The sequence below is a fragment of the Somniosus microcephalus genome, chromosome 6 (assembly GCF_052327205.1).
Source record: "Somniosus microcephalus isolate GS21.2 chromosome 6, FLI_Smic_1.0, whole genome shotgun sequence".
Classification (NCBI taxonomy): domain Eukaryota; kingdom Metazoa; phylum Chordata; class Chondrichthyes; order Squaliformes; family Somniosidae; genus Somniosus; species Somniosus microcephalus.
Window position 1 is genome coordinate 214,391,879 of NC_140992.1, and position 13,053 is coordinate 214,404,931.

General features: G+C 41.7%; 1 protein-coding gene across 1 annotated transcript in view; it reads right to left on the reverse strand.

Moving 5' to 3' along the window:
- Window positions 1-827: 827 nt before the first annotated feature.
- Window positions 828-13,053, reverse strand: part of lpcat2 (lysophosphatidylcholine acyltransferase 2) — a 112,353-nt gene continuing 100,127 nt past the window's right edge. Inside the window, exon 14 of the mRNA XM_085991387.1 lies at window positions 828-4,387. Within this exon, the coding sequence (XP_085847513.1) occupies window positions 4,212-4,387 (176 nt within the window). The 3' untranslated portion in view covers window positions 828-4,211. The remainder of the gene's footprint in view (window positions 4,388-13,053) is intronic.

Here is a 13,053-nt window from a genome sequence, read left to right on the forward strand (position 1 = left end):
ATAAATTTGGACATGGTCCCTTTAAGGAAACCGGCTTATGACGCGTCATCAAATGACGTCACCAGATCCGCTTCCTCTAATTGACCAGGAAACGCACTGGGCGGGCTTAACAAGCCCTATCAAGGGAAATTCATTTTCCAAAGCAGGATGGAGCCAGCAGCGGGGTTGGGACCCGCCACCGACATCACCCGCCACAGTCCCGCCGAAATCCTGGCTACAGGAACTCAATTGCTATTGATGAAGTTGAAAAAGAGACTTGGGAGTCTTAGTAGATTCAATGCTCAATATGTCCAACCAATGCAGAGCATCACTCAACAAAACCAATAGAATTTACAATCACATAGCCAAAACAGTAGAACATAAGTCAGAGAAACTTAACGTTTTTACCCTTTAGATCCAAGATTAGTTGCTAGTTCAAAGGCCAGCATAATTAACTCGTATATATTCTGCAATATATTTTAACTGTTCGAAAGATTTAATAGATTATACAATAACCAAGTGACCCAGGTTCAAAAAATATACAGCATATTAAAAAAAACTCCCAACAGATATACCCACAATTGTAAATTATTGCATATCCACATTTACATCACAAATGTTGAATTTTTAATTTAATTGCACATATGTTACGCTTCAGGTTTTTAGTTACCTTTCAGATGTTGCACCAGACTCCTACATCATTGCAATTCAGGAGCGTACATCCAAGGTTGCAAAGCCTACATTTAGCAATTACCATATCTTGCAGTAACAGTGCACACTGAAAATTGTGTAGGATTCTCAATTCATCTATCAATTCAAATGCAGGAATGACACTCAAGCCACAACACTTAAGAGTAAAATTACCACAGTATTTATTTATACTTAAATCTTATGTTCAGAAATTTAGAAACTAGGCAATACTGTAAGTACAAGGCAATATTGTCAAACATATAAGCATAGGAAAGTTCTCTGAATAGTCTAGCTCTGTGAACTTCTCCAGTAGGAAAAGTCTTCCATAGTTAAGTAACAAAAATAGAATAAGCTCTACTCAGCAATGTCTTTTGGTTCCTTGAAAAACCCGTTGTGAATTTATGCAGCACCAACATCCATTACAAGGTCTTTCCTGCTGACATACTTTGATTTAGAAATGAACTGGAGATATAATTACGCTTTTACAACACTTTTCCCTTTGAAATTAGGATCGTCAATCAAGCTTGATTCAACTGAATATCCAAATGACAATATAGTATTTTGACCTATGAGAACAGTTCACTTAACATTTCTCCAAGATTAAAAAACATGACAGGAATTGACTGATTTAGATGGTTGAAATGGACGCTTTTGAAGTGCAATGAACCTAGATACCTACTATACAGTACTGAGATGTAACTTGCAGTAATCAATGGGCTAGTGCGGAGGGGTTGAAAATCAACACTTTGACAGCAAGATTCCTAAAATGAAATAATTTTAGGCAGTCTCAGCTTGGTTCTTGGTCAGAGAATGCAGGAGGGGTGATGGGACGGCGGCGGGGGAGAAAGAGAAGGGAAGGGGAGGTAAAAGACAAAAAGATATCCACTCATAATTCTGAACATTAAATGTTGGGAACTTTATTCGACATCTGACAATGTTCTACATATTCAATTGAAGAATATCGGATGTCAACATGGGTACAAAAAATGAACATTTTTGCTCCAGCATTTTTGGAATGTAATTGGCCAGGATTGAATAATGGAGGTGTAATTGTGATATTGCAGAACTTTACTCAATCTACCCTGGGGATTAGAAAGAAATTTTACTGAACTTTTCCTCTAGCAAATTAAATGTCGGGTAAAATCCATAATATGCCACCTTTTTCTTTACATCTCACAATTCCCTTGTAAATTTGTTTCCCATTTCTACAAGTATGCGTATCAAAGAAAAAGAAACAATTCCAAAATGTCATACTTTGTGGTACAATGGCACTTGGGTTGTTCCAAGAATATAGTGACTAAGGATTTTAACTATTTTAGTTAGGTTACGTAGACAAAAATCTATTAACTGATATATAAAATGCTATTATTTATATAATATAAACACACTAATATATCACAAGCACACAAAGTGCTTGTGGAAGGCATACATTTATCTTTATCTATGATTAGTAGTAGTTTGTCATCTCTCTTACAAATGTGGTATTAAGAGAAGTTACCAGGTGACAAGCCAGAGCGGTGATCAAGGAAAGGAATAATTGAGCGTTGAATGTTATAAACCCTCTTTGCTTTTAAAAAAAGGACGTGTTTAAAAAATGGCCTTTTCTTGTTCCTAAAAATTATTTTTCTTGGGCTCCCAATAAAGGTAAGGTAGCACTGAATTTAGGTTAGAGGCTATGGATGTGAGACCTTTGTAACTTTGATTCAGAAGTAAATTTCATTAATCTGAATGCAGGGGCAAATCAGTCTTACCCAAATATGTTAAAAAGAGCTAGAACAGTGCCTTGGAGAACCTTCTGACTCAGGCAGCCTTGAGCGCAGTGCTGTCATAAAAAAGTGTGCACAGATGCTCAGAGAAAACATGTTTATTTTCACTGAGAATTTCTGAATTTCTTGGGCTATTTTAGAGGTCTGTGAGCCATGACAAGCAGCACTAAACACTGGATTAGCTGGGTTTCCGATTTCTATCATTATCCATGAGAGTTACATTATGGGAAACCCAACAGTTGACACTGCTGTGAGGAAAAAAAGGACAAGAAAAATAGAGACAAAAATGTATCATTTATTTAACATTGTAGCATAAGAGAAAACTCGGGTTCCAACATGGCCTAGAGGGTGAAGATACTGTGTGGTGCAGTGCTAATTTAGACTGACCAATAGGTTCCAGGCTAGATTCCTAGTCTGTGCTGAGTTAACTCACCTCAGCAAGGGCAGCAATTGACTTTGGCAACCCTAGGAGTGTGAAGGGAAGAAGGAAAAAAAAAATCAGCCAGAGTTCCCACTTCTGATTGCTATCCAGTGACCCTTGCTGGAAATGTGTGCAACTCTGGGCAGCACTGGGTTTGGTTGTGCTACCATCCAGGGTTCAACAGCCTTCTGACACAGGCCTAGGCTTTCTGCCCCCTCTTGACTGGGTTTCATTACCCAGGTGGGGGGGTGGGACTACTGTCTGCCCTCGAGATGCCCCCAACTCTACCCGTATTTACATATGGAAGCATATGAGACAGCCGCCAACGCCTGTGAACCGTACCTTAGCAAGAGTCTGGATGAAGGGAGAAAACTGGCCAATAGGAAAATGGCAATCACCTAACAACCCAAGTTTGTCTTTTTTAGTTTTCAATACAAAAAAATATGGGGCAGAACTCAAAACAAATGCAACACAGCTTTTATGACTACCAAGAAACAAAGTTACAAATTTTATTATGCATTGACCTTGACAGTTGACTTTGAAGATTAATGTAATCCTGCATTTCTAAAGATTGATCCTGTCCAATGGAGATTAGTTTATTATTCATTTTTGTTGTTTACCTGCTATAATTTGATTATATATTTTTTGCATAGTAGAAGGCACAATATCATTACAGCTGAAACACTAAATAGCAAATTAAAACATCAGAGGTAAAGTATATACAAATTATGTTTGATCTGGTCTAGCCTAGATTTATTTAAATGTCTAATCTGGACTTGTTATGGCAAGTCATAAAAATACTGCAAATTCAATAGCGTAGCTCAGGAATAAGAACATAGCAAAGCCTTCAACTGCCCGAGCCCTGTTCTCAGGAATTCCCTCTATAAACTTCTCTCTTTGCCTCTCCACATCCAAAAGCCTTCTCAAAATCCATCTTTTTGGCAAAACTTTCTGCCACACTTCCTAATCTCTTCTTTCCTCCCTTGGCATCCATTTCCTCACTTATTTCTCTTTTGTGAAGCACCTTGGGTGTTTATGTTAAAATCATTTTATAAGTGCAATTTGTTGTTGCTGTTATGAGCAAAAAACATACAAGTAGATTTTGACTTAGTTTTAACTTTTTAAAAAGCTGCAATTTAATTAAAATGTCCAGAATATATTTTGGTCATTTTATGAGCAGTTAGCTTAAAAAAATCTTAATATATTTACAGGATGAAGCATTATAAAATGGCAGACACATGCATTTATACCATAATAAAATAACAGCTAGCAGATTTTACCACAGGTCTCAATCATGCTTGGACCTCAAAGATATTTGGTAACTTTTCTTCACAATACAAAACAGTAATTTGAACTCAGTCCTCCTTTTTGTCTGAGCTACTTAAGCTATCATCACAGGTGACTTTTTTTGATGTTGCCGGATGGTCATTGTCGTCTTCTGTCTGCAGTGCCTTATATCGCTGAAGTTCAAGGTATGTGGTAAACAACTTGGCATACTCTGGATGTGACAGAGCAAAGTTGCGGAATGTTTCTATGAATACAAAGAAATGCTTTATCAGAAAATAATTACTTTTAAAAAGGTACTTCACAATTTCATACGAACATTTTATATTAGAAGACTGTTTGCCATTGCTTCATTCTCATAAATTGCAAGGACCTAGAAACCGACTCTCGTACTGTTGCTGCACTGCCTTGTGTGGATTGCACCACTATCAGTGAAGCAGGATGTCTTCAGTGAAAAGGAGACACAAATACAGAATTATGATTCTAGACACCAACTGCATGGACATATTCCATCACCCATGAGGCTGAAGTCCAGAAAGTCTCTGAAAATCCCTTATCCCAAAATATAACTGTGGAAGGCTACAGAGCAACAAAATGGTGCGAAATGCTAACAATCTTAGAGAACCTGGTTCCTTCAGAACAATTCCTTCCAGGCACTGACCTCAAACGAAAACACTAGAGTACCATAAATTGAGTGGGAGGTGGGGTGACAAAAGACTGGTGGCAATATGTCCAAGTGGAAGATTAAAAATGACCTCGGCTGTGAATATGGAGAGCCCAGAGAAGCACTCAAAAACTGCCTGATGCAGTGCTCCATGTCAACATCCTGTATTCCTAAAAGAAAATATTTTCCTCATGTTACAAATTGAACAAAATAGAATGCAGACATTTTGTCAAACAATGGAGCTAATTCATAATTTTGGACATTTTGTTCTCTATTAAATACCAGTTACACAACTTCTGCAGATCAGTTTCTTTTATAGATACCAAAAGATATGAATGCAATTGTTTTAATCTCCAACTTGGTTTATTGTTTAATAAGTACATTTTCTTTTGCTTATCTGTTCCAAGGGTGATTAGTGGGAATATAAGATGGCATTTATTCAACTGAATGCATTTAGGTTTCTGTTTCAGAAAATTCTTTCACTCAGTACAGCCTGGCTGAAGTGAAGGTTTAGAGAAGCCCTAAAATTGATATGGAGGAATTCTGCACCAAGTCCCTAACTGTAACCGTACTATGCAAGAAGTTTGTGGGAGAAACCACATGACCATATCTTCTTGCACAACTGCTGCAAGCATCCAGCTTTAATTCTCGCTGCCACCAAAATGAATTTTGATTCCAAAAAAACCCGCAAATATACGGTTCCTCTTGTGAGGTGAGAAGAAGCACAATAGTTTCATTCAAAAAATGCACAACACTAACCTAAAAAACAATTATGCATTATTACTCGCCTTTTTCATTCATTACATGCCGAGCACCATGGATAACCTATGCTGCAGTATTGCTTAACAGGGACAAGTACTCGTCAGCTTTGGGAAAATGAGTGAGCAATGCACAAACAGCACCATTCTTAACTGCAAGAATGATGACAACAACAGCAACTTGTATTTATATAGTGCCTTTAATGTAGTAAAACGTCCCAAAGCACTTCACAGGAGTATTAAAAGACAAAAAAAAAATTGACACTGAGCCACATCAGGAGAAATTAGGGCAGGTGACCAAAAGCTTGGTCAAAGAGGTAGGTTTTAAGGAGCATCTTCAAGGAGGAAAGAGAGGTAGCGAGGCGGAGAGGTTTAGGCAGGGAATTTCAGAGCGTAGGGCCCAGGCAACAGAAGGCACGGCCACCAATGGTTGAGCGATTATGATCAGGGATGCTCAAGAGGGAAGAATTAGAGGAGCGCAGACATCTCAGGGGGTTGTGGGGCTGAGATTACAGAGATATGGAGGGGCAAGGCCATGGAGGGATTTGAAAACAAGGAACAGAATTTTGAAATCGAGGCGTTGCTCAACAGGGAGCCAATGTAGGCATTTAAGATACTTAACTGCTTGTTTACTACTATTTTGCCAGCCTTTTTCTATTTTACCACATTTTTAACGGGGTGCACATTGTTCGGAGATCACGTCAGGTAAGTAGGTCAGGTTCTCTATGTCTCCCCATTGCTGTGAATAGTGGTATGAAAGCTACCATTTCACAGCTGGTCACTTTCCAGTGTCAGAAGCTTGAGCCTTCAGGACTTGGAAGACACTTTTGAGCTGTATGCAGTTTGGAAGTTTTTGGAATAATCTCTTTATCCACTGTCACCTCCTTGGAGCAAGCTCTCTCACCATTGACAGATCACTTCTGTCATCTCAACTTCAGCTGCCATCTATTCCAGCAACATTGGTGCCCTTGAAAAAATCTCACCTTGGTCTTCAGAATTCCTCCACGATCAGCTCCAGCACCAACATCACCAGGCACACCAATATCACCAACAACATTACCAACCTTCTCTGCAGTCACCTAATGCTGCACAGGACATCAGCACCGGACAACATTGCTGCCCGGAAGGCCAGCAATGGCATCACCATGTCCAGATTTACTTCACTTGACGCTGTACACCCTGGCTGCCACATGATGCGCCAGGTTAACACCACCCCATACCATCACCATAAAGCATTCCTACAATGATCAAGCCATTCCTTTCACGCCTATCACCATTGCGGGGGTATACCGTTATGTCTCACCATTCACTGCAACTCACTAAGACACTTCCAAGAGTGAGCACAGATCTGTACACTAAGGCAAAGTGTTGAAAATAAATATTTCAATGTTTGACAACACATGAACAGAAAATTTACATGACCATTGCATAAAACACCCAAGTGCCTACCCTTGTGTGTTAGTTGGTATGATTGCACTAGGATGAGGGCGAGTGAGAGAGGTGGCTAGTGAGATGGGGAAGTGATAATGTAGATAGAGAGGGATGGGTGGAGGTGCAAGGAAAGCTGGTGTGAGTAAGGATGTGCAGGAGTAGGGTAGGGAAGGCAGAGTTATGGGGATGTGATGAGAGGCACAGCAGAATGAGGTTGAGTGTGGCTTTGCAGTAACGCTTCATGGTCTACCGAGATCATTGAAAGGTTTGCGCCACTGCAGGCTGGTCCTCCTGATGACATCCCTGCTTTTGTCCTCCCGTGCAATGTGCAACCAGACTGCGTTGGTCTCCTGGGGAGGTATCTTCTGCCCATTGGAAGGGAAGAGAACCTCCCTGCGTGCTATGACTCCCTCCAAAAGCATATGGAGGGAGTCATGCGAGAGCCTGGGTGCAGCCGTGCACCTTTGTACAGTGCTTGTCAGTGTTTGCAGCACCTCAATGCTGAAAGGATCAGACCCGCTTCCTATTAAATTGGCCAGGAACCCCGCAGGGCGGGCTTAAAAAGCCCTATTAATGGAAAATCCTTTTTACAGAGCGGCTGCAGCCGGAAACGAGACCGGAACCCGCCAGCCACCTCGCCCACCATGATCTCACCTCCACTGGCGAAATCGCAGCCTTAGTGTTTAGAGAGAGGAGAAGCCAGTATCTTACTAACATAGATTTAGAATTAGGCATGTGGAAATCAAGCTTCTCTCCAGCACAATAGTTAAGGGCTTCTTTTAATATACTCTGAATATCATGGGTAATATAGTAAACATCCCAACCCAGAAGTGAAATGGGGGAGTGGATTCTGTGATATTTTGCTGTATTTTCTAAGAGTTCAACCATGATCTTTCCTTACTGCTCTACTATTAAGAGCAATTAAAACAGCTCTCTTCAGTCAGTCATTCTACACAAAATGCATATTTGTGCAGCTTCTGTATGACCCAATTTCTTAAATAAGCCTCAATGGCCCTAGAAATAGTTGATGCATTGCTGATCATCTTCCAGCATTCGATGGAATCTGGAACAGTACCCATGGATTGGAGGGTAGCTATTGTTACCCGACTATTCAAAAAAGGTGGTAGAGAGAAAACGGGGAATTACAGACCTGTAAGCCTGACATTGGTAGTGGGGAAAATGCTAAAGTCCATTATAAAAGATGTAATAGCAGAGCACTTGGAAAACTGACAGGATCGGACAAAGTCAACATGGATTTACAAAAGGTAAATCGTGCTTGACTAATCTACTGGAATTTTTTGAGGATGTAACTGGTAAAACAGATAAGGGAGAACCAGTGGATGTGGTGTATTTGGACTATCAGAAGGCTTTTGATAAGGTCCCGCATAAGAGATTAGCGTGTAAAGTTAAGGCACATGGGATTGGGGGCAAGGTATTGACTTGGATAGAGAACTGGTTGGCAGACAGGAAGCAAAGAGTTGGAATAAACGGGTCTTTTTCCGAGTGGCAAGCAGTGACTAGTGGGGTACCGCAGGGATCGGTCCTTGGGCCCCAGCTATTCACAATATATATTAATGATCTAGACAAGGGAACTAGATGTAATATCTTCAAATTTGCAGACGACACAAAGCTGGGTGGGCGTGTGTGCAGTGAGGAGGATGCCGAGAAACTCCAGGATGATTTGGACAGGTTGGGTGATTGGGCAAAAGCATGGCAGATGCAATATAACGTGGATAAATGCGAGGTTATCCACTTTGGTGGCAAAAACAGGAAGGCAGATTATTATCTGAATGGCAATAGATTGGGAGAAGGGGAAGTGCAACGAGACCTGGGTGTCCTTGTGCACCAGTCGCTGAAGGTAAGCATGCAGGTGCAGCAGGCGGTTAAGAAGGCAAATGGCATGTTGGCCTTCGTAGCAAGAGGGTTTGAGTACAGGAACAAGGATGTCTTGCTGCAGTTGTACAGGGCCTTGGTGAGACCACATCTTGAGTATTGTGTGCAGTTTTGGTCGCCTTATCTGAGGAAGGATGTTCTTGCCATGGAAGGAGTTCAGCGAAGATTCACCAGGCTGATACCTGGGATGGCAGGAATGATGTATGAGAAGAGATTGGGTCGATTGGGCTTGTACTCGCTGGGGTTTAGAAGAATGAGAGGGGATCTCATTGAAACTTATAAAATTCTAACAGGACTGGACAGACTAGATGCAGGAAGGATGTTCCCGATGGTCGGGGAGTCCAGAACCAGGGGTCACAGTCTAAGGATAAGGGGTAAGCCATTTAGGACAGAGATGAGGAGGAATTTCTTCACCCAGAGAGTAGTGAATCTGTGGAATTCTCTACCACAGAAGGCAGTAGAGGCCAATACATTAAATATATTCAAGAAGGAGTTGGATATATTTCTTAAGGCTAAAGGGATCAAGGGGTATGGGGGGAAAGCAGGGACCGGGTACTGAAATTGGATGATCAGCCATGATCGCATTGAATGGCGGAGCAGGCTCGAGGGGCCGAATGGCCTATCTTCTATGTTTCTATGTTACTTTAAAAATGTCTAGGATGGGTTTCAAATTTAGCACAAAGTGCAAAAGACTTCAATAAAAGTGTCTAATTAATCTCATCTGTTACTAATTTATTTGCCTACATAACAATCATTGCACTTCAAAGTAATCAATTGGCTGAGATATGGGAGGTCCTGAAACTTGAGATGCTTTATAAATGCTTTTTGTTATTTTTTAATTTTTGTTATTTTTCTAATGCATCTATTGGCCCAGAAATTCGGGTCGGGGGCTTCCCACGGGTGCAAGCCCCCGATCTGCACTTACCTTGTGCGCCGGCCGTTGAGCTGTAGGGCCCCGTGGAATTCCGATCCGGGGCCTGGTCCAGCTGCCGGCGCGCAGTGCTTGCGTATCCCAGGGGCACAGTTAGTTCGATGCATCCCCTGGGATCACGTGGGCCATGGGCAGCCAATCGGAGCAGGGAAAAGCCCATTCATAAGTCTGACAGGAAGAGCTGTCAAGACTTATAAATACTACGGCCCCAAAATAGCACTAAACATTCAAATACATTTTTAAAAAAAATCACATTTTTAAAATAAACTATAAATTACATGAAATAACTATTTTAAACAATAATTTAAATTTGAGAAAAAAAAATTATATTCTAACGGGGCTAAAAATAAACTTACCTTGCTTTAAAGTATTTAAAAATAATAAACCTGTGGAAAAATTTTATTAATTTTAATTAATTCACCACTTACCTTGTAAAAAGCAGGCCTTACGCCTGCTTTTTACATTTCTAAATCCTGCAGGCTTACAATCCTGGAGAAACCTGTAAAAAAAACGTAAGTTTGATGCGCACGCACATCCTCCCCCACGCACGCCTTCGACCTCAGAACCTCTTCGTTCAGAGGAACGGAAGTGCCGGTTTCCCGCACATGCAGGAAACTGGCACTTCCATCAGGCTTACGGGTGAGTACCCCGTGCGTACTCACCCGTGGAGACCCGAATTTCTGGGCCATTAAGAATTACTCACCAACATTCCAATATTATTTAATTTAAAAATTATACTTAAAACCTGATTTGAAGCAGCTAAAGCTACAGCATTGAAATATTTGATATCTATGTAAAAGAAAACACATTAATCTAGAGAAATAATATAACCATGTACTATTCACTAGAGAACATGTCCAGAATGATGCACTTACTCCATTAGGTAAAAATTGTCTGTGACAGAGAAACACACACATTTTAACACAGGCACTTCTTACCGCTGCTGAATTTAGGCCTTTCTAGGAGGCTGATTTTACACAGTCCCATTTTCTTGTTTCCCCCCCAAACTAAGCCCATTTCCTGCTTTCTCTCCATACTCGTCTACAATCCTCTAAGTCAGTTATCCATTACCTTTTGAATGTTGTAATTAATTAACCATTGGTCACCACATGTGGCAAAGCATTCCACATACCAGTAATTCTTTGCGTGAATTATTTTTTTCTAATTTCCTCCTTTATGTATCTAGTGTTTACCTCGAGATCATGGCCTCTTGTCTTCGATTTACCTAGTAACGGAAATAATCTTGTGCATCCTTCCCGTTTTGAGCACCTTTATCAAATCGCCACTTGATCTTCTAATTCAAGAAAATATAGTCCAAGCTGCTCTAGTCTTTCCACGTAACTCAGACCCTTCATTCCTTGTTATCGTTCTTGTAAATCTGCAAAGCACTTTCTCCAGGGCTATTATATTCTCTCTAGTCTGAAGACCAAAACTGAATGTCGTTTTTCAGATTTAACCAGCATTCTGCAAAGAATCATCAGGGTGGCTTTGCTTCCAAAAATCCCATTTACCTTTTTAGTGGTTTATTTTAACTTGTCTGGCCACTTTTAAAGATTGTGAATCTGCATACATTTGCCCCTCTACCACACTGAGAAATATATCCATTAAGAGATATTTTCATTCTTTATTATTGTTCCAAAAAAGTATTTTTTTTCCCAAATGATTCTTCATTTCAATGGAGGAAATGTGAGGTGTTTGATAAAATCTCACTGTGGCAGCTTCCTGAGACGAGAGAAGCTCACAAACAATCTTGGCAAAAAAGATAATGGGCTGAATGGCCAATTTCTGTGCTGTAACATTTGATGATTCTATCAGGAGTTAGTCAGTGCATTTATGCTTCATGTAAGGATGAGCTCCGGTATCACAAACATCTTGAGTGTAAGAAACTAAACTCATGGGAACTTTACGCTAAAAAGATTTTCTGACATTCGCATGAAAGGTAGTAGAAATTTGGAACTCTCTCCACCAAAAGTTTGTGGATGCTAGGACAATCGGAGCTTAAGACTGAGCTCGATAAGATTCTTAATATAAACAGAAAATGCTAGAAATACTATGCTTGAACCAGGTTCAAATGCCATACAGAAACATCCTATGGAACAAAAGGTTGAGCTTTGCAGGCACAATTTATAGGACACTATAGGTTGTGGCTGCAGGGCATTCTGGAGGGTGAGGGTGAACAGCCAGTTGTCGTGGTGCATATAGGTACCAATGATATAGGTAAAAACCGGGATGAGGTTCTAAAAGCTGAATATAGGGAGTTAGGACGTAAATTAAAAAATAGGACCTCGAAGGTAGTAATCTCAGGATTGCTACCAGTGCCACGTGCTAGTCAGAGTAGAAATAGAATGATATTTCAGATGAATACGTGGCTAGAGGAATGGTGCAAGGATTCAAATTCCTGGGACATGGGAACCGGTTCTGGGGGAGGTGGGACCAGTACAAACTGGATGGTTTGCACCTGGGTAGGATCAGGACCGATATCCTAGGGGGAATGTTTGCTAGTGCTGTTGGGGAGGGTTTAAACTAAATGGCAGGGGGTTGGGAACCTGTGCAGGGAGACAGAGGAAAGGGAAGCAAGGATAGAAGCAAAAGACAGGAAGGAAAAAAGCAAATGTGGCAGTCAGAGAAATCAAGGGTTTAAATCAAACATGGCCACAGTAAATAACAATTCTAAAAGGTCTAAGAGTATTAAAAAAAACAAGCCTGAAGGCTTTGGGGGAGAAATTGGGTGAGTAGCGCCACCTGTTAGCGCCTAAAGAGGCAGTCAGTGGCTGTAGCGCCACTGGCTGCGTCTCCCGCGATATTCAGTAGGGGGCGCTAATGGTGGCGTTAGGCTTTTGCGCTGCGACCGATGATGTCATCGGTGTGCGCAGTGCCCCGTTCGCGATATTTGCTAGCGAACGCCGCAGTTGCGCCGCTCGCTACCCGCGCCCGGTTCACGGGGCCTTACTGTGCCGGCAGCGGTGCAAGTTAAGGTGCAGGGCGGCCGCTTTTTCGGCGGCCGCCTCCCAGCACCTCCGTCCCCGGCCTCCTAACCACCTTCCCACCCCCCCCCCCCCCCCCCGCGGCATTGCCGGCTGTTTCCCCGAGAGCCCGGCACTTCTCCTTGGTGCCGGGCTCATTTGCCGGCACTCGCGATCAGGGATCGCACTGTTGCAGGCACCTCCCCCTTAACAGTGGGAGGAAGGCCTGCAGTACCGCAGCGTACCGTGCCGCAGCGTGTGGCGCTGCGGCAC